The sequence below is a fragment of the Acipenser ruthenus genome, chromosome 2 (genome assembly GCF_902713425.1).
Source record: "Acipenser ruthenus chromosome 2, fAciRut3.2 maternal haplotype, whole genome shotgun sequence".
In the NCBI taxonomy this organism is placed as follows: Eukaryota; Metazoa; Chordata; class Actinopteri; order Acipenseriformes; family Acipenseridae; genus Acipenser; species Acipenser ruthenus.
This window is the reverse complement of record NC_081190.1, coordinates 79,951,130-79,972,852: the sequence shown is the minus strand read 5'-3', so window position 1 is coordinate 79,972,852 and position 21,723 is coordinate 79,951,130. Positions and strand designations below refer to the sequence as shown.

Sequence of the window (21,723 nt, the reverse complement as noted above, 5' to 3'; positions counted from 1 at the left end):
TTGAACAGATGTCATAAGGCTCCAAAGGTTGCCTTAACTTGTGCTTAGGTGTCATGCTGAATAGGGCAACTTATGTTTTAGTATTGTGCCACAAAGCATTATTGAATGCTACAGCATTACAACTCCACATTCTGTATAACAACGTATTACTGACAGTTAGTAAGTTTCCTTAATCCTGATTTGTGGGTTTCCTATATATATATAGGAAACCCACAAATATTTACAAGGTGTTTCATTTCCAGTCTAACCAATCTTTAACTGTCCAGCTGCATGTCAATCAACTCAAGATGGCAGTTAAATATAGCTGACTCCTAAGTTATTGGTCGAGGAAAAAATTTGCAAACTCCTAAATCGCTTTACCCTAGAGGCATTTATTCTCCACAGAAAAACAGATCTAGCAGATTTTCATCAACAGTTTCAAACTTTGGAAAGGGAGACATACTGTACTGTGCTCATTCTGTAGATATCTGTACATGCGTAATGGAAGCAAACTTTTCCTCCAGAAAAAGTTAACCAAAACTGAAATACTGTCACCTGCTTTTGCATGTTATTGTTCAAGTTCGAATTTGTGTGAATGTTATTGTCTTGCCAGTTAAGGTATACTGTCTTTATAACATTTACCTAAGACGTAATGGGCAGGATTTTCAAAAGTTTGTAAATTATAACTCCAGTGTTAATCAACAAACCTGTGTGTAGCATTGATTTTGGCATTTTCATATGGTCATTCTGCCTATTTCGTTATTAAATAATCATGCTAATGTGAGTTCCGAAATTATGTTGATCTCTTGTGACTATTTCTTTTGTTTGCATGGGAATTCTAAAGGAAATCCGTGTTAATTGTCATAATTTATTAGGAGTTAGTTTGCACTTGGAAAAGGAGGGTTTCAATTAAAAAAAAAGTATATAAGTCACCTGGAAGCAGTATTTAAGTTATTTTGGTGTTAACGGATTCATTTTATAAGCAAATTTTGATTGAAAATCACTTGCTACTAAAGCTGTCATTACTACACTGCGAGTCGATAAAATAGCACAGTTTTTCTAAAATCCTGCCCAATGTCTTTTGGTTAATTTCATATTATGTGTGTTCTGTATGCTTATCTGTTGTTTTTGTTTATCTGTTGTTTGTGCTTAGATCAGGATTAAGGAAATTTACTAACTGTCAAAAACTGCATTTTTATTATTATTTATTTCTTAGCAGACGCCCTTATCCAGGGCGATTTACAATTGTTACAAGATATCACATTATACATTATTTCACATTATACAGATATCACATTATTTTTACATACAATTACCCATTTATACAGTTGGGTTCTTACTGCAGCAATCTAGGTAAAGTACCTTGCTCAAGGGTACAACAGCAGTGTCCCCCACTGGGGATTGAACCCACAACCCTCCAGTCAAGAGTCCAGAGCCCTAACCACTACTCCACACTGCTGCCCTGCGTTTCTACCCTATACTGTATTGTTTAGCGTATACGTAGATCTGTGACAAAGTCTGTTCTTGATGATCGTCTGCGTGACCTTAGCCCACGGAGCAGCTACAAAAAGTATCTACAAGAGAACAGACGCAGATGCAAACAACAAAGGAGTTCTGAAAAAAACGGACTGGCATAGTAGAAAAATAATTGTAGTTATGTTTAAACCTGCTACTACCACATAGGTAGTGGAGGGTAGGTATGGAAACAATCATTTGACTATAGTGACTGAAATGATATTAAGTTTTCTTTGCATTTAAAAAACTAAACGCCACCATAGTCCATACACAGAATGATTTTGTGGTTGGTAATTTATCGTCAGTGATTTGTGGCGTGCAACTTTTTCACCACACAAGGAGTGCCAGCGGTACACTTACAGCTGAGCAGCGTAGTGCTACTCAGACTGTGCCAAATAATAAAAGAAAAGAAAAGAAAGTCCAAAGCACACTTCCTCCTAGAGGCTTTCAGCCAAGAGTCCCACTTCTCTTTGGCTCTCCTTGGCTGTTTCTTCTTACTCCAGCTTGTCTCTCCGTCTCAGCAGCCCAGCAGCAGCAGCAGGAGCTGCCCGCTACATATCCCTGCATCCAAGGCACGACCCGGTGGCCCAGGAAGGTGGCTTCCCTCCTCATGAAGCAGCACTTGTCCGGGTGCAGCGTGAGTCCAGCAGCGGTCACTCGGTGTAGCACTCTCCGTAGGGCACCAAGGGCAGCCTGGAAGGATGCTCCGTGCACCAGTGGGTTGTCCAGGTAGACGAGGCATTCTTGGGAGGTGACGCCGACCAGAACCTTCTCCATGAGCCGTTCGAAGGTCGCTGAGGCGTTGCACAGCCCCAACGGCATCATGTGGAACTGCCAGAGTCCCCTGCCCATCAGAAAAAGGTGGTCTTGGGTCTTACCCTTGGTGCAAGGGCTACCTGCCAGTAGCCACTCTTGAGATCCAGCGATGAGAACCACATAGACCCCGCTACCAGTCCCAGGGACTCATCGATGCGGGGGAGGGGGTAGGAGTCCTTTCTGGTCACCTCATCTGTAGTCGACGCAGAAGCGCCACTCTCCATCTTTCTTGGGAACCATCACGACTGTAGAGTCCCTGTCCGGTAGTCCAACTGGCTGCTGGTGCTTCTCAAAAAGTCCAGGCTGAAGATGCAGGGGTCCTCTACAGCAGCTACCTACATGGGGTGTTTCACTGACTGGCCGCCTACCTGGATCACCCTGGTCCCTCTTCTGTACTGTGGTTGGTTGCTGACAGGCAGGCTGGGAATTCAATAGGGAGCCCACACTGACCCCCTGCGTGGCACAGCGTACTTGCGGGCAGCAGTTGCTGGGCATTGGTGCTGCAGGTGTCCTGGCTGCCAACAGCCTCAACACAGGCGTGTGTGGGGACCTGTGTGGACAAGGCCTGGAGCAAAGCGATGAGTTCCAGGAGCCAGGTGAGGGTGGAATGGCTATCCTTGGCCTCTCCTTCCTCGGCCTGGCCTCATCTCGGCCTGGCGAGCCACCAGTAGATGATGGCAGGTGGTCCGGGCCGGTACCAGGATCTCTTCCAACCGACATGCCTCGCTGATAGCACCCTGCAGGGTCTTGGGCTCAGTTCGGGGCACACCCGCTGTATGAGGATAGTGATTTCATTCCCCAAGGCTCTCATGCACTTGCCAGGTTGTCCCTGCCACTCCTTCAACCGCATCACGTGGGTGAAGCTGGAGACAGCTCACCCGAACTGTTGCGCCAGTGCCCTCGCCAGGACCATGTAGTCTCTGCTCTCTTTTGGCGATAGCGTAAGGATGCACTTCTGAGCCTCTCCATCCAGCACAGCGATCTGGTTGCCCCCCTTCTCGGTCTCCGAGCACTCACATCGCATCAAAGGTGGCCTGGAAGGCCTCCCAGATGCCCTGCCCACCTCCGCCCCCAGTCGCTCCATGCTGACTTGCCTTTTCTGTTCGCCTTCCTCTGGGTCCTGTCTCGACCGTGGCTGCCTGTAGCTCAAACAGCCTGCACCTCGGCAACCAGCTCTCAGCCATCCGTTGAGGTCGCTTCCCCTTGGTCTCTCAACCCATTCTGGCGGCAGTGTCATCTCCATCCCCGCCCAGATCCTCACCTCCATTTCCTGCAGCAAGTGGTCCATAATCCCACTTCTGTACACCAATGCAGCGTTACATGGAAATGAAGGAGGCTCACTCAGAATTTGCAGGTTCTCAAATTCACGGTTTATTAAGACGGAACTCTACACTGTGCAGGTAAAAGTGTGCTGCTTTACCAGCTAGTGGTACAACTACAGCTGAGCAGTGCAGTGCTACCCAGACTGTGACAAATAGTAAAATAAAATAAAAGTCTAAAGCACACTGTTTTGGCCATGTGCTACAGCCAGCCAAGTGCAGTCTCCGATTCCCTTTTAGTCCTGCTTCTCTTTGGCTCTCCTTGGTTGTTTCTTCTTACTCTAGCTTGTCTCTCTGTCTTAGCAGCCCAGCAGCAGTAGCTGCCCACTACACATCACTGCGTCTAGGGCATGACCCCAGTGCACCAGACACCAATCCCAAGCAGAAAGGGCTTCCCGCTCACAATCCCCTGATGGTTGCAACATCTTGTCCCTTGTTTTGTGCCAACAATGTTGCAACTGGGTACCAGTCGCATGGCAAGCCGAGCCAGATTGTTGGCGATTCTCCAGTCTCTGACGTCCCTGAACCCCAGCTGCAATTGAACTGTAGACCATGGATCACAGAACCTTCCCGAACTCGGCTGTCGCAGACCCAGGGTTGTTACAATACATATATATATACTGAAATAAAATATTTCCTTCAAATGAAATAAGTACTTATATATGTAGTCTAGAAATGTAACCAGCATACCAGTACCTTTTTATTATTATTTAAAATGTTCATTTCAAAATATGATTTCTAATATAAGAGACTGACTGCTTTTTCACATCTAAATATTAAACTCACCTGACGTTAATCTCGGCAGCAATTTACTCTATTGCTTTGCTCCTTACATGTCTATGGTGGTATTGTTTGTTTTATAGGCATGGAGATCAGTTTCTGAATTAGACTCCCGTTGCCAGGTAAAATCTTACCGGCAAATCAAAACCTCATGTTCATTATGGACGATAGTTCTAATGTTGTAATGTTAAATATGTTAATAATGTTATAATGTTATATTATGTTATATTATGTTATAATATATCTTAATAATACTGAACACAGCAAATGATGAAAAAAGCTTTTTTTTTTTTTGCAGATTTCAATTACTAAACTGGGAGAAGTTCTATATTTTTTCTTTCATATGTTGTAATACTATGATTTCCAAGTCAGAGCTGAATTTCTTAAGGTTTGGAAGCATTCCTTAAGGGTTTGAAAACCCTGGTATAAGCTGGGCTCAAAAAGGGTTGACAGGAATGTATTTCTCCAACTGTGTTTATGGAATTTGTGAAAAACAAAGTAAGGAGATGGAAGGGATGAGTTAACTGGCTGTATGGCTGCCATGTTTAACATTATTTTATGCCAGAGTAGAAAGATATTGCTGCAAGGCATGTCACATACACTAATGCATGAAACTCCTAACAATGCAAATTCATTTTCATGCTAATCTTTCGGTAGACTGTATGAGTCTGTTGCCTGGTGCATACAAGCCTTAATATGCGTGGCTCATATTGCAACATGTAGCACACTATCAAAAACACATGTGCCATTTGACCTGCATTTTGAATCACAGATGTTTTTAGTTCTCTGCTGACCGAATTCCATTGTTTACATAAGGAGTATACGTCATTTACCTCCGCCTTTCTTCCCGTGTCTTGCCAAAGAACGGGTGCGTTCCTGCAGCACAGATTTCCGCAGTTCTGCACAGATCTGCACAATTCCGTTCTGCGAGATGAATTCCTATTTTATCGTATCGTGGTGATAAACGACTTCATACGTAATTCATCATGAATTACAGACACTTATTTTAAAGTGTTACCTACATAAATAAATAAATTAATCAAAATAATATAGTAATTAATAGTAAATTAAACGTAATGTACTAATCCATGATAAGTAATGTATACTGTTACAATAAAGTTAATGTTCAAAACATCAAACTGACTCTGTATAGTCTGAAAATCCAGAAACTAACTATAGGACGTTTAAAAATTAAAATTAAGTTATAATGGACTGCAAATGAATGCATTACCCATGTGTGATACATTGTGATGAATTGAATAATTACATATAATTACGTTTCATTATATACATCAGACAAATAGAATAAGTCACTAATTATGCAACTAAAGTATAATTAGGTGATGTTGCAGGTAAAGTTTCCCAAAGGTTTGGAGAAGGCGTTACTAGTAGCAACGTGACGTCAAACAGCCACGCGCAGCAAGCTCTGGGAAGGTGTTTCTCTAGTAGCTGCGTGTGACGTCAAACGGAGAGCAGCCACGCGCAGCAAACGCAGATAAGAGAACGCACCCAACGTGTTGCCTTGGCTGCGCAACTAAGGTCTGTGAATACAGGCTGGACTTCAGAATGAATCAGCTGTCGCTGTTGTGTCTTAAGAAGAGACATGGCGGCCGTGGCAGTTCAGGTAGTGGAAATAGAATCACTCAATGAACAGGTACAAACCCGCGTTATTTGTCATATCCGTTTTATTTTTTAAACATGTCAATTGTGCAGGTTAATAATGTTTCTTTTTATTATTATTATTAAGATGGTGTCTGCTCATAATTATATTTTTTTTCTTACTTTGGACTCACTATATATCAAATATAAGTGGCAGCGCTATTCCAAACACAGGGAAAGGGATGCGGTAAACATCTCTTAAATGCTAACAAATGGTATTACTCAACGAATGTACCCCATAGTTGATTGAAATGTGGTATCAACGAATGTGTCGTATCACTACGAGTTGCATAGTATCTCCATATACAGACTGCTACATTTTTCATTAGCAACCGGTAATTTATCATGTAAATCAAATGTAAACTGTGTCGGGGTTAAATGGCCGTGCGAGTGTTTAGCTACACATATTCTACCATATCTTGCTTCATTAATTAATTATTGTAATGTGGCTTAAAAAAATGTAATCTGGATAAAGCCTAGAAGTGTCATATTTTCTTCTTTTAAATAGTTCCTGCGTCTCGTTGTGAAAGTAACTTTTAAAAAGAGAGTTATGAACAAAACACTTATGTTCTCGTTAGATTTATGACAGGAATATTATCGTTGCTACAGCTTTGGCAGAACAAACTCGTTACCCAATATTACACGAGTTGACCAGAGGCATGTCGTAAACAGGCCATATTAAAAGATATACAGAGACAGATTAGTAGATGATCGTTATTTGCAGAACAGCGTGCATGAAGCCTTCATTGAAGGTTTTGTTGTTTTATTTACTAAACTGTCTAGCCTGAGACGAGTGCACATCCTCGCGCTTACGAGAAAGAAAAACAAAAACTATTCAGGAATGGTCTTGCAGGACGGAGTAATTTAAACACCTAACGCCATAATGATAGTGTTCTGACAGATGTTTCAATTTTTTTTTGCCAACCCCTGTAAATCAAACAAAATCTGCATCAAATTCTTAAACTATATTATCTGAATGTCGGTGATCGGTTACTTTTTATTTCTACTACTTTAAGTTTGATTTAGTTTTTGAGCATCAATAATAACGTTCTGTTTATGGTTATATATTTATGTTCATCGCCCGTACAGTGGTCTTATATCCGTCAAATAAGTAGTACTACAAGTGTAGGTACTCATCAGGGACGTTCGCTATAGTAAAATAAATAAATAACAATAAATAACAGCATCCCTTGTCTGAGTAAATGACTGACCCCAGAGCCATACAGCTAGCAAAAAATAACAAAGCAATTCGGAGCGTTTGCTGGAGCCTTTATGCATGATGAAATAAAATGACAACAAAATGTAAAAGTGCATATATAATATTATTCATTAGAAGTTACAAGAAAATAGTCTATTTTAAAGTTTGCATGGAAAAGTCAAAAGAAGTGCTTCTTAAATCTCACAAATTGTCTCCCAGTTCACTGATAAATATTGCAGAGGTAAATGCAGGTAAATCTAGAATATGTCAACTTTCACTGTAGTATTTCTCAAGTATTATAATGCAAACATTCTTTGTACTCCTGACTGCTTTCCTTGTGAATCTAGCCTTCCTCATTCTGTATCGATGTTTTAAGACAGACATAAAGTGCCACACAGGCCCAATCTTCTTGACTCTTGTGACCGCAAGAAGTTAAACAAGTCCTGTTCAAGACGTTGAGCAAACAAAACAGCCACGCTGGAGCACAGACACTAATGCATTTAGTAGTTTATACATTAAACGAGATCCACAGGGACAAGCCCACTGTAGGTCAGAAAATGTTTTGCCATTGGTTGGGCCAACTTGGAACAAAGTTGTACATTTGCAAAGTTTCTGCCAGTGCTTATTTATTTAATCTATCTCTTTCTCATCCAAAGTCTGTCAGTACTTCTAAAAAACAATCCTGTGTTATCAAATTACGGGCAGTACTCACTGAATACATCTAAATGTCATATCCTTCTGCACCGTCTCTACTTGCCACACATATTAAAAAGACAGTTTCATAGTTTTTACAAGGTTCTGTTTGCTTGTACAATGTGTGTCCAGTGGCTGATTAGAAATGTATCCTATAAATTCAATTTGAGTGTCACTTGTTTATTTTGAGTCAGGAATGCATAAGGCTCTAGATTATTCCTTTTAAGCATGTAAAGAAGACTTAACATTTAACTGCAGGATTACAACCTATACAAAGCATCTTGTATTTGAGTATAGCGCCTTCAAACATAATAAACATTTCCGTCATCCTTTATACACACAAGCAAAACCATTCAGGAAGCTATTTGAGATGTATAGCAGATGTGATGTCATGTTTTAAACAAACCAGTTGTCCTGCTTTGCTCCTCTTGATTGATGTAAGACTTTTGAAGGAAGATCAGTTGTTCAAATATGTTTGATTTGTATAAACTGAGTTAGAAAAAGAATTAGGAGACTAATGTTTTGCAGTTTATTTTAATTCTGTCTTTCTTGTAGGCTGAACTTTCAAAAATGTCACCAGAGGAGCATTGGAAGTAAGTGTTCTTTTTACGGTATCCTGGTCCATAACTAATTATAACAATCCATACTCAACCAGGTCTTTGTAAAAATACAATGAATAAGCTATCCAAGCACTACCAAATTGCTTACTACTGATCAGAGTTGTAATATCTGTACAGTATATAATGGATAACTACTATTGATAAAAATCACAGTATTTTAACTTAATACTTACAGCTTTCTTGCCAACATGTATATTACAAGCTAACACATTCCTTCATGTGCTTTTGTTTTTCCCTCGTATCTACCTGGCTACAGAATGCAGCATGAAAAGATGCATGTTAAACACCGTGGCCATGAGGCCATGCATGCAGAGATGGTACTCATACTTATAGCTACCCTGGTGATTGCACAGATCGTGTTGGTCCAGTGGAAACAGAGGCACTGCAGATCCTATAATGTGAGTCATGATGACTTAATCATTTTTCTTAGTATTGTTTTTATATGTATTTAGCATTTATAGGTAAGTGGCATAAGCTATTAGACAAAAGCCGGTAGAGCAGAAGGAACAATGACAGGCTTCTCCTCCCTGGACAGAACTGGTAAAAAGAAGTTTAAAAGGTTTCCGTGGGTTTTTTGTTTTTGTTTTTGGATTTTTAAATGTGACCATTGTGCTTTTTTGCCTTGCTTTTCTATTGTTGAATATGTTTATCACATTAAGTTATTTGGCACAAGATTCAAACTATTCATTAGAAGCAAAAGCAAAATATTTATTTGTGAAATATGCAAAGTTATAAATTCTTGTTTATTCAGTTTATATTAGCATTTGTGAGTATATTGCATAATTTATATATATATTTTTTATACTTGAAGTACCTGTATTTTCTATTACCATCTGAACTTTCTAAATGTTTTCTTAAGATTATGCATGATAGTCTGTAGATATGATTGTAACTGAAGTAAGTGATTAAAACCCACAAGGCTTTTGTTTTTATTTTTTATTTTAAAGTAGTTTCTCATGTTTGGGCAGTGAATCAGCGACAGATTCCTGGCTTTTAATCCTGTTCTCTAATCATTAGATCACATTTCCTGGAGTTATGGAAAATTAAATAGAATCTCAGTGAAATACTGGGTCAGATCCAGATTCATCCACCAAGTATTTAGAAAAAAGTTAATGTGGTATTAATGGCCCCTGTTCACAAAGTTTTCAAGGGTGTTTGTATGAATAAATACAGTTTGATATCCACTATCTAGACTAGTATAAAGTAAAAAGTCATATTGTAGAACAGTTTCAGGAAAACCACTAGTTAAAATGTATGAAATCATAAAATAAACAATTAACCTTTTTTTATAACCTGCATTAGAAAATGTTTTGTGAATCTGTCCCATGAACTGAAAGTACAGAGGTAAAACAAAGTGTATTACTATATTTTGTAGCTTTTGTATTTGGCCATGCAATTCATTATTTCTAACTTCTGTAGCTCTGATTTAATATGATTTGAAAAATACAGAACTCTTCCTCTCTAGCAATTTTAAATGGTCAGAGTTTACAATTTTTACCTTTTTTGAAAGTCTTTTACCAGCATACTGTACGGCAGCTAATGTTACCTATCCTTTACTAAGATGTTTAGCTTAGATTCAAATGCATTTTTTAGCTTCAATGTTAAATAGTACATCTGTTTAGTTTTCCTGATGTTGCTCAAGAGAAATCACTTTCAAATGTGAAATGTGTTTACATTTTCTTTTAATGTAAGAACAGGCCCTGTAGGTTCAGCTTGAATTTACATCCCAATCCTCCAGGGCTGGCTGAAACTTGTAAGGTGTACACAGTATATTAAACATCTCACCATGGGTGTAAAAAAGAGAAAAAAGGAACAATGCAGAAAAAAGGTGTAAAACTAAAGTGTGAAACACAGAAGCATAAAAGATAAATTATAAAGCCATGTAATATCATTTAATTGGCCCATGTGATTAAGGTAAATTGTGTTTTGTCAAATATACACCTTCAGGTTTAAATCAAACCCGTCTACCCATCTCACTTGCATTGAGCTCATTTAAAAGTAATGAGAAAAATATTTTACCTCTGGGCGGCTGTCTGATTTGTCAGGAAATTCCTCTCACTATGATGTGTAGATGAGTTAAAGTTGGACTAATATGATCCATGTGACAATTTTGCTGTTTGCCAGCAATGCAGATGGGTTATTGTATGCATATACCCAGATGGTGACCTCTCCACTACCAGTAAGTAATGCAATCCAGATACCAGGTTCTGTCAAAACACAAAGGACGCATTTCCTCCCTGTGTTACTGTGTGGCACAATGGCAGCTTAAGATGTGACAATTACTGTTAAAATGTTGTTAATAAGCGTAGGCAAAATTGATGGATAGTGCCTGCAAAACTATGGTACCTTTATCCATCTGTCCCTTACTAAATTGCTTGATTAAATCAGCCATCAATTTTAGTAACATGCCCCATAAAAATGGCTATTTCGACTGGAATAAATATATAGATTGAGGTTTATTTCTCAATGACCTTTTATTTTCATGGGAGGAAAGATTTAAGAAATATGAATTTGTTCAAGGTTTCCCTGTTTTCCTCCCAAACCGCAGAGCTGTTCTATATAATAGAAAATAATAATATAAAACCTCTAACTCAAATATCAGTTTCACCATTGGCAGGAAACTGATGGTAACAACGAAAAAATATATTTTTGTATTGCCCTGGTAGACCATTAGTTTGTATAGGTCTGTAGTGTTGAAATTCTGCCTTACTTTGCAGAAAGTCTGCATTAGGGCCAATGTCAATTGATGTTTTTTTTTATAGGACGGAGGGAAAGCATTTATCTTCTGAACTAATACTGCTATGCAGAGGTGTTCAGTTGCCCAAATTAAAGCCGTTGATTGGTAAAATAATAAAACCGTAAGCGTGTGGGGGGTCAACAAAGGGATAGATAACAATACACATGTCATATTTTTTATCTACACTTTCATGTCTAATGCCATGTCAGCCATGGCAAAAAATGAATGTGAATGCATGTAAACTTTTAAACACAGTAAAAGGAAAAAAAATAGAAGGACGATGCAGGTACGGATGCAGACTTTCATGAAGGGGGGGGGTGGCGGGTCAAGACTGTCCATGAATTTGGGCTCCCGAGTGGCGCATCCAGTAAAGGCGCTCCGCGCGGAGTGCAGGATGTGCCCTATAGCCTGGAGATCGCAGGTTCAAGTCCAGGCTATGTCACAGCCGACCGTGACCGGGAGTTCCTAGGGGGCGGTGCACAATTGGCTGAGCGCTGCCCGGGTAGGGAGGGCTTAGGTCTGCAGGGGAATCCATGGCTCACCGCGCATCAGCGACCCCTGTGGCCGATAGGGCGCCTGTGGTTCTGCAGTGGAGCCGCCAGATCTGTGTTGTCCTCCGGCACTATAGGTCTGGTGGCATTGCTGTGGATCTGCAGTGCGAAAAATGACGGCTTGGCAGGAGCACGTTTCAGAGGACGCGTGTTCCAGCTGCCGTTTCCCGAGTCGGCGGGGGGGGGGTGCGAGCGGTGAGCCGAGGATACAGATAATAATTGGGCATACTAAATTGGGGAGAAAATCGGGGTAAAAAATTGGCGCTGACTAAATTTAAAAAAAAAAAACCTGTCATGAAGGGGGGATACCTGATACGAAACATACCGTTTAAAGTAAACATTATTTTTACATTTTTAATGGGGGGGGGGGGGGGGGTTCCGGGCTACCAGGACCCCAGCACCCCCCCCCCCCCCCCAGATCAGCCCATGATGTTGGACCTTATAGAAATGAAAGTTCAACACAGAGTAACAATCAAATCATTATTGTCTTACTATGCAACTAATAAGACGGTGGCTGTAAAATGTAGAGTCCTCCAATGTGGGAGTGTATCCAGGTAGTTGTTACAGTGGTCTGTAGGTAAAATTTGGTTTCCCAATTAAATTTAACAAGGTAGTAAAGAAATGCTACTGTAGGGTTTTTGGAGGTTTTCAAGTGGGTTTCTGCATTTCTTTGACAGATGGTGACCTTGGTGCAGATGTGGGTCGTTCCTTTGTATTTCACAGTAAAACTTTACTGGTGGCGTTTTCTCTCCACATGGGGAATGTTCTCTGTAATAACCAGCTACATCATCTTCAGAGCTACCCGCAAACCCCTCTCAGGAAGGACGCCACGGTATGTATTGTATTAAATCTTTTCCAGCAGGTCTACATGGAGTTCCTCTGTCAGCATTCATCTGTTTTGTTGTAGTGGAAAGGCGTCAAAAGACAAGTCATTATGGATCCGATTAGACCATTCTACTAAATTTCAGAAATATGGATGTGACAATAGTTGAGGTGACAATAAAAAGTAGACCAGATGTAAAGTCCTTTCAAGGGCTACAGTTGACCTATCAGTAGGGGGACTTTTATGGTTTTTATATATATAAAAATATAAATAATTAGATTTTTTTTTTTTTTTTTTTCTACAGGTTAAATAAAGTGGGTCAGTCTAAATAAATAAATCAAACAATGTAATTGTTATAACAAATCATTTTTGTCTTGTCCACAGAATGGTTTACAAATGGTTCCTCCTCATTTACAAACTCAGTTATGCAGTTGGTATCTTGGGGTATCTGGCCATAATGTTCACCATGTTTGGATTTAATTTATTATTCAGGTAGGTTTCCGTCTTTTTTATTTTGTTTATGTACATTTTTGAAGAGAACCATAATTTTCAAGACACTGAACTTTGCGTTTACACCTGGTTCTGATGAAGCTGTAATATCTGGTCCAGTTCTAGGGCTGGTTTACTTCACATCTGTTCCCAGGAGCAACATTTTAGACTAATGAATATCTGATTACATCTCCCACCACCACCACCCCCACCACCCAGAGCTACTGCAGTTGTCACGTTCTTTAGAATCCTTGCCTAGACATTACGCTGTATGTGGAGATTGAGATTGTAACCATTTATTAAGAATAAACTGGACATTTTTTAAAATAAGGTATACCTACTAATCTGTTTTAGATTTGCCATGGTTTTAATTATACAAAACAGGAGTAAAGTATTATATATTCCAAATCAGGTTGACTTGATCCATCAGTGTGCACAGCCAAGGGTCAAGCTTACAAATGAGCCTGATAGCTAGCTTGTTAACCTTAGGATTTTGGCAGGATATCAGCAGCCCATGGTACAAATTTGATTATTTTTCAAAAGCAAACAAGGGAGAAGGACATGATTCTGGTGAAGTATGAAGCCCACTCCATTCATTCATTTTTACTCTTGCCATTGTGTAATTTATCCTACATTTTTACAGTACATGATGATGATAAAACATGCTTTTTTATTGTAATAATTTGTCTTTCTGTTGGTTATATTGTCTGACATTTTTTCATGTATCTCCTTGTCATACTCCGGTGACACTTAAAGGGCATTATCTATATGTCACAAGTAATTGAGGGGTTCTCAAGATAAATGAGGGTTACCCTGGGGTTACTATGTGTCCAATTTTACTTGGATCAAGAGAACCACTTCTCCAGTTGTGAGGACACTTAAAGGATATTCTTTAGCACAAGCTATTAAGAATATAATAACCTGGGACTATACAGTATGGAGGCACCCTGCTTGTACAGCTATCTCTTTGTCCATATGTCACAGTAAGGGGTAGATGTACCAAGATTGGCCAGTCGCAGCGCAAACATACCGCAATTTGCATTTTCGTTACAACAATTCACAAAATGCACATTTTGTTGTCTGTACTAAGAAAAAAATATGTTAATGAAGAGAGACACAGTATACTCATTTAAATATTTGCATCATCTTAGCGAGATGTTGTAAAATAAGGTAGCGGCAGTTGAGCTGTGGTTTGCTGCAGCAGAGTGCCCCGAAAGATAATGTCTATATATGCATGGGTGCAAGAATCAAAATAACACTGTTTTTGTTAAGTGTCATCTGTACAATGCATTCTGTTCCATCTTAATTTTACCTATTTTAATACTGTAATTATATTTAATATATAAAAAATGAAAGGCAGTTTAATCCCATCAGATTCTGTAGTGGGGCCCCAACCTTCACCCCCAATAAGCTTTTCATAATCATATAGTAGCCCCTCGCTAAACCGGACATGTTTGTCCAACATAAGGAGGTATCAGGTTTAAAAACAATACATTAATCGCCCACACAAGTTTACAGTTCTCAATGTATTTTAAATATAAATCATTGCACTGAAATAACACTGTGTTTTGGGTAGGCTGTACATTACGTTATGTAAAAATATAAACCTGTACAGTATGCCTATACAATACAGTAGTAATCAAATGAATACCTAGTGCACTTTCTTTTTACTTTAGCCTGCTGGTAACACAAAAATAAATCATGCTGCTGCATTGTACACATTGGTGTACAATGCCGAATAAAAGATTATTTAAAATTGAAATTAAATGATTTTAGGGTTTTTTATTTTAAATTATTATATTTTTAACTTGGTCTACTTAGTATCCTAGACAATTAACACACAATAGATCATGGTCCTATACAGATGCTCGGAATAAGCTGGAGGGGTCAGTGGCACATGTGTAGTCTGTTGCTCCCAACATGCTGGGAAAACCAGAAATGTCATAGAAATTTGTTTTCAAGGCTTGTAAGTACACCCTGACTTCAGTGAAAATTAGGCACTTGGGTGTTCATCTCAAATACATTGAGCACAACTGGCAACACAAGAGAAAAAGTGGACTGGGAAATGCCAGCAACAATTGTGACAGTTTAAGGCTAAAGCGCAAATAAGAACTGCAGCTCCAAAGCATTCGTTAAAATGATGCTAACAGCGTTGCATTTGTTTAGTACATTTCACGCTACACTTCCGACTGGTTTGCATGTGGTTTGCAACGATTGCGACAGATGCAACATTTTAGTACATCTACCCCTAAGTTTTTAAATAACTAGGGAGGCACTTATTCAATCAATTCTGAAGATTCTTGGTTTTGACATACTTTATCACCAGCTATTGAGAGTATCAGAATCTGGGGTATATAAAGGCTTCTGTCTCCATGTCAGACTTACCTACAGTGGATATAGGTCAGCCCTGGTGGGAGTCAATGATGTGCTTGTTTTAGTGAAGTGCATTATTTAAGGCTGCAGGGAAGATGTTTTTGTTAATTCAGTGTTTTGACCACACAAGGTCACTGTTGTAGCAACTTAAGGTTAAATAAACCCTATCTGTTTGATATACAAACAACTAAGTTTTGGTTGGAAATAGATTTTTGATAAATGACCCTTTTGTATCTAGTTTCAAAGATATTTCCAACAACAAGTTGAGTCACAAGTAGGTGATCCTACAGTGTATATATAAAACAGTAGACATTTTTTCGGAATTTAAAATGTTGTAAACAACAAAGTTTCAAGACTACAAGTGAGCAAAGATCCTGCATGGGGCACTTGGCAGGTGCTGTCCTATTGCTGGTCCAAATTCCAGTTTTAGGTCACAGGTTCTGTATTTCTATAGAATGGGTAATGTATTTGTTATTTGCATTATAACCTTAGAAATGAGAGGTATAACGTAATAGATTATTCTGTATTAAACAGGATAAAAACAGAAGATTCAATGGATTTTGGTGTGGTATTGCTGTTTTATGGCTTGTACTATGGAGTCATGGGGAGAGACTTTGCTGAAATATGTTCTGATTATATGGCCTCTACTATAGGCGTAAGTATAATTGACTTATTTACATATTTTATTTGTGGTTTTTGTTTTTTTGTGGTGGTAAAACCCATAAGTGTTAAAAGTATCAAACCTTTAAGAAGGTTTAATAGCTTCATAGCAGAGAGGGTGAGAATTCATCACTAGTACAATAAAACTTCTCTTGTTCCTTCTTCCAAAATGAGGTAATGAAAACTAAAATACATTGACACTTTTTTTGTATAATATGTAATGTATTTTCATTAAAAATGTATAAATTAGCTTTCGCTACTATACACCGTCAAATAACCAGACTAATTGTAGTATAAACAGTCTGTTTTATAAACAGTTAACTGATTTTCTGCATTACTGAACCACACCCCTTATACTGACAAAGATTTATTGCAAGACCCAAAGCTACTGTAAACAGCTTTGAATGCTGTTTACACACATGCCTCATACACTGCCACACTGCTGCAGGCCCCCAATGTCACAATTAACAACAAAAAAGTATTATACTGACCCCAAAGCCAGGACAAAAATAAATACAAGAACATACTAAATCGCTAAAATTAAGAAAACAAATAAGAGGGCATATAAACAGAAAAGTAGCAGACCTGTAGGCTGTGTGCTTTCTTTGCAGCCACGCGTCCACTGTAACATTTTCTCTGTAAGGTACTGTATAGTATCATAATGTATTCATGCGGCACCATGATCTATTTTGTTTTAATTGCTACGGTAAAAAAAGATAATGCACTAAATTAATTTAGTTTCTATTTAAAATAATTTTATTTCTGCATTGTATCATTGTGTAGTGAGAATGCAGCAGCATGATTTGTTGTGTTACCAGTAGTATTTACAGCAGCCTATAGACTAGATATTCATTTGATTTTACTGTATAGGTCTACTGCAGAGATTTCTATTTTTTCATATTGTAATGAGTACAGCGAACACATGACTCTTGTTTCAGCACAATACCTTTAACCCTCCTATTAGGTTTCGGGTCAATTTGACCCGACACTAGCTTCCAATTAGCTTAAATGTCGTTTTTCTTTTCATTTTCTGTATAATATTTTATGACTTTTCCAAAGTTGGGGTCATGCACTTATACACAGAAAACAGAACCTTTTTGAGTGGTTTATTTTTACAAATAATGTACACAAATAATGTTTCAGGTCACTGTGACCCATGGCATTTATCTATGTAGATTTGTGTGCCGGAATAAAACAAACTTCTTTAATTTGTTGTTGTATTTATTATTATTAATAATAATAATAATAATAATAATAATAATAATATTTCTGGAAATGGCGGCACCTGTCTGGAGATCTTTTTAAACAAAAAAACAAACAATATATATCTACAAGGCAGAGCCTAATTTTCTGTCAGTATTGCAACAGCATCTCACTGGTAAAAGCATTCCAAAATGAGGAGCTCCCAGGTTGGCAGTCAAATAAGTTTTATCACAGCTCCTGGACTAAAAGAGCATAAAAGAGTAAAACCTTTGCAAATAAAAACATTTAATCAATTTAAGGCTGTTTTAAATTAGTTTGAAATTGCATCCGGTCAATATGACCCAAAACATAACAGATGTACCTAAATTCTGAACATAATAGGAGGGTTAAAATTAGTGTGTGGTGGTTTTTTTTTTTTTTTTTTTTTTTTTTTTTGGACAACCTGTCTGTCTCCAGACATGTCCAGTTTAGCAAGGGACTACTGTACTAAGTACACTATAAACCTGTAACAACCTACCAATTCAAAGTGGTGATTCAGTTTGTATGATAGAGCTTTTTCTTTTTTGATTAAAAACACTATTGATATTAAATCCCATAACCTTGCAGTGATTATTGTTTTTTTTATATATATATATAACAGTATTATACTGGGAGAGGGATGCCTTCAAGGAACCTGTCTGATGACATCTGTGCTGTATGTGGACAAAAGATCTTTGTGGACTTGGATGAAGAAGGAATCATTGAGAACACATACCAGCTCTCATGCAATCACATGTATCCTTTATCCATTCATTGGCTTTCAGCGCAATCTAGAATTGGTTTTAAAGTTATGCTTTTAACCTACAAGTAACTCAAGGGCCAAGCCCCTTCAAACATTTCTGACCTAGTGGTACCTACTTCAGTCCTAGAATCTATTTGGTCTGAGAGCCTAGGTACGCCTGCAAGATGACAGGACTTATGTTAGCTGTTCTGCTCCTAGACTAGAATTCTGAGACTAACCGTTTTTAAATGTTGCATACTTACTTGTTTGACTTTGGTTTTAAATTAAATTTCTAAAATACATATTTAAGTGCATTGGGATGGCCATAGTCACTAAAGGGAAATAATTCTGTTTTACACCCACCCAGAAATTCAACTGAATTTCATTTGCACATTCCATTACAGAAAATAAAGGCAGATGTCTCTTGTGGTTTCTGTATGTATATCCTGCTGCAGCTGTGGCTATTTACTGTAAGTTTTGGTTGGGTTATTTTGCTTGTGCTGTATAAGAACACACATGTCTCTTACAATGGGCGGTATTTCATATGCATACAGTAAACATAACTTATGGGATTCATTTTTAAATTAATATAGGCACCAGAAGTCTTTTCTGCTTCAAGGAATTAGTTTAAACAAGTATTGTACTGTATTTATGTATATAGCAAGTACATGTTTATAGTAACTTTGTTACTACTAATCAAATCCTTAACATTAACCATAAACAGATTTCATGAATTTTGTATCCGAGGCTGGTGCATCGTGGGCAAGAAGCAGACCTGTCCATACTGCAATGAAAAGGTGGACCTCAAGAGAATGCTCAACAACCCGTATCCTTTCTTCTCAGTCAGAGGAAGCCACATTTTACACTGCTATATAGATATATATCTATATCTATATTTATCATTTTCTTTGACACCTCAAGGGTTGTGGAATTGATCTCCAACCTTGCATTTTAAATTCTTTCCTAACAAAATAGTTGTGCTTTTTACTCTGGTTTGGTCTGACTATTTCCCTGTCTGACTATTGAATCCATGTAGTGTAGCCTATTTTGTTGAATGTCTTCAAACCGTAAAGCCTGCATTGCAAAACCAAATGCTTGAGAATATACTTCAGATCCACAGAAGGTTAGAGGTTACAATTTAGTGTGTTTTAAAATCTGTTACATAAGAACTGTTTCCTAAATATTTAACAGATGCTGACTATCGCACACACAAAATAGTAAGGAAAGTACAATAAATTAGGAAATAGTTTGACTGTTTAGGCAGTATTTAACACCGCAAATTAGACTACTCAACAGAAGAATGTTTAAGGTACATTAATTTGTCATATTTGTTGGGTTGAATTTCACTGAAGGGGATATTTGACTATTCATCAGAATTTTTGAAACCGCATTTAACGGTTATGATCTGTGTCGGTCGATACCACTACGTCGATTTGTTTTTTCTCTATACATTTAATGACAGTTTGTATATGTGGGGTTTATTTTTATTTTTTTATTTATTTGTTTTGATTTTGCACCTGTCTTGACACCTTGATCCTTAACACTCTGTACTAGCTGGGAGCGCACCCATGTTTTATATGGCCAATTGCTGGACTGGCTGAGATACTTGGTTGCTTGGCAACCTATCATTATTGGCTTTGTTCAGGGTATTAATTACACTTTTGGTCTTGAGTAATGCTCTTATTATTAATGGTGCTGGTATTTCAAACAGTTATACAAGTATTTGCTGATGTTGTACTTACCACTGCAAACACAAAAGTAGCTTTTTTTGTATAAACTAATTTATTAACTGCATAATGTATTACTGTAAATGGGTAAAGCAGTGTCTTACATAGCTGTGTACGGGCACAGCATGTGGTATTCTTGCATCTAATTAAGTATTTTCTAACTTTTAAATAAAGTATCGTGTGGCTTTAAACACTGAAAGTGGGCAATAACTTTTTACACCTTGTAGCTACTGTGTGATCTTCTAACTTTCCGTCATATTTGAAAAATGCATATTTTAATTTTTTTATTATGCTTTTCCGTTCTAAATGTTTACATGCAAAAGGATTAAAACTATGGCAAAGTAATTTATTTATTTATTTATTTATTTATTTTAATGTGCGTACCTTAAATCTTAAGCCACTTAAAATTTTTTAAAAAAATTGCTATTCAACTAGTATTAACAAAGCATGTGGAAATATATTTTCTATTACCTGTACTGTACTTGGCAAATTGCACCCTATAGACAAAAAATTAGGCTAGGGAACACTTTTGAAACTTCAAAAAGCAGTATTTTACTCTAAGATACTTTAGTGCATTTAATATAGTAGTAGGCAGAAAATGAAACATGGTAGGGACATTTTAATTGCACTCCTAAGATGAGTTGGACTGAAGGCAAAATATTACGCCAGGTACTGCATTTTGGAATGTTAGCATTAAATTGCATGCCAAACTGAAAGATACAGTGGGGTCTATTCAATTGATCTAAATGATGATGTTTAAATCCTTGCAAGAAGGGAACTATGAGAAATCCCCAAAGTTTGTGTGTCTATCTCTTAGGCACATTTTTGTCTTTTTTAAAAGTAACATTATTAGATGTGGTCCTAACTGGATAATTAAATGGTGGTGGTATGAAGATTGTCCATTTGATCAGTCAAATACGCTTTCTGTGTGATGTTTAAGTAAGAATCTTATAAAAAAAAATAATAATAAGGGTTAAATAAATACTTTTGATCAAAATTAAATAATGTAATCATTTGGAGAGACTAGTATTTTATTCAAGAAACAGTTCTCAAAAAGTTGCTTTTATCACTGAATACGCCACACTATACAGTAAATAATGTAGGAAAGTGTATACTACAGTATGTATAGCAGTTGTCTAATGATTGGATATACAAGTGAAATTTGTTTCAAATGCTGCAGGTACAGCTTTATGTAAATTCATTTTGTGTCTTTTTATTTGTTTCTTGTGCAAAATTATTGGTACTTTTAATAGTGAAACAGGAGAAAAAAATAAAATAGTATATTTTTGTCTAGGTTCTTGCATTTTCTGAATTTACTGGAAAAGAACGATTCAAATTGTATGTTCCAATGGTATTTTACATCATACTGTGTAAAATATTGTTAAATAAAGCAGAAGAATTAAATGTGTGATGTTGTTTTTTTTTAATGCTATGTAAGGTGTTATATAAAATGAGAGAGATTTCTCAACCAAAACATTTTTATTCGGTTTTGTAGAGCGTTCATACAATAATCTTATACCAAATACAACAACAACAAAAAGCAATGCAAAGTATGTAGCATACCTGTTTATATTAATATCACATTACTACCTACAAATAGTTAACATAAGTACTCGGCAATTTCTAGGTTTCCATCATCATATCAAAATGTTATGCAAGGTCCATTTCTTTGATTCCTTGAAGGCATATTTTTGGGTTAAATACAGTAATACAACTGAATTGTACATAAGCAACACAAAAAAAAAAAGATACTGGTTTTGTCCCATAAAATATTTTGAGTATATTCTTAATACATCTTTATACAAACAAATGTTATTTAAA

The 21,723-nt window shown here is 37.4% G+C and overlaps 1 protein-coding gene across 1 annotated transcript; it reads left to right on the top strand.

Annotated features, from left to right (window-relative positions):
- Positions 1-5,778: 5,778 nt before the first annotated feature.
- rnf175 (ring finger protein 175) lies at positions 5,779-21,310 on the top strand. Its single transcript, XM_034014029.3, has 9 exons — positions 5,779-6,063; positions 8,515-8,552; positions 8,836-8,977; positions 12,545-12,699; positions 13,075-13,182; positions 16,087-16,207; positions 18,056-18,189; positions 18,900-19,001; positions 19,730-21,310. Exons 1-9 carry the CDS (start codon positions 6,013-6,015, stop codon positions 19,848-19,850), a joined length of 972 nt encoding a protein of 323 aa, XP_033869920.1. The 5' UTR covers positions 5,779-6,012; the 3' UTR covers positions 19,851-21,310.
- The last annotated feature ends 413 nt before the right edge of the window (positions 21,311-21,723 follow it).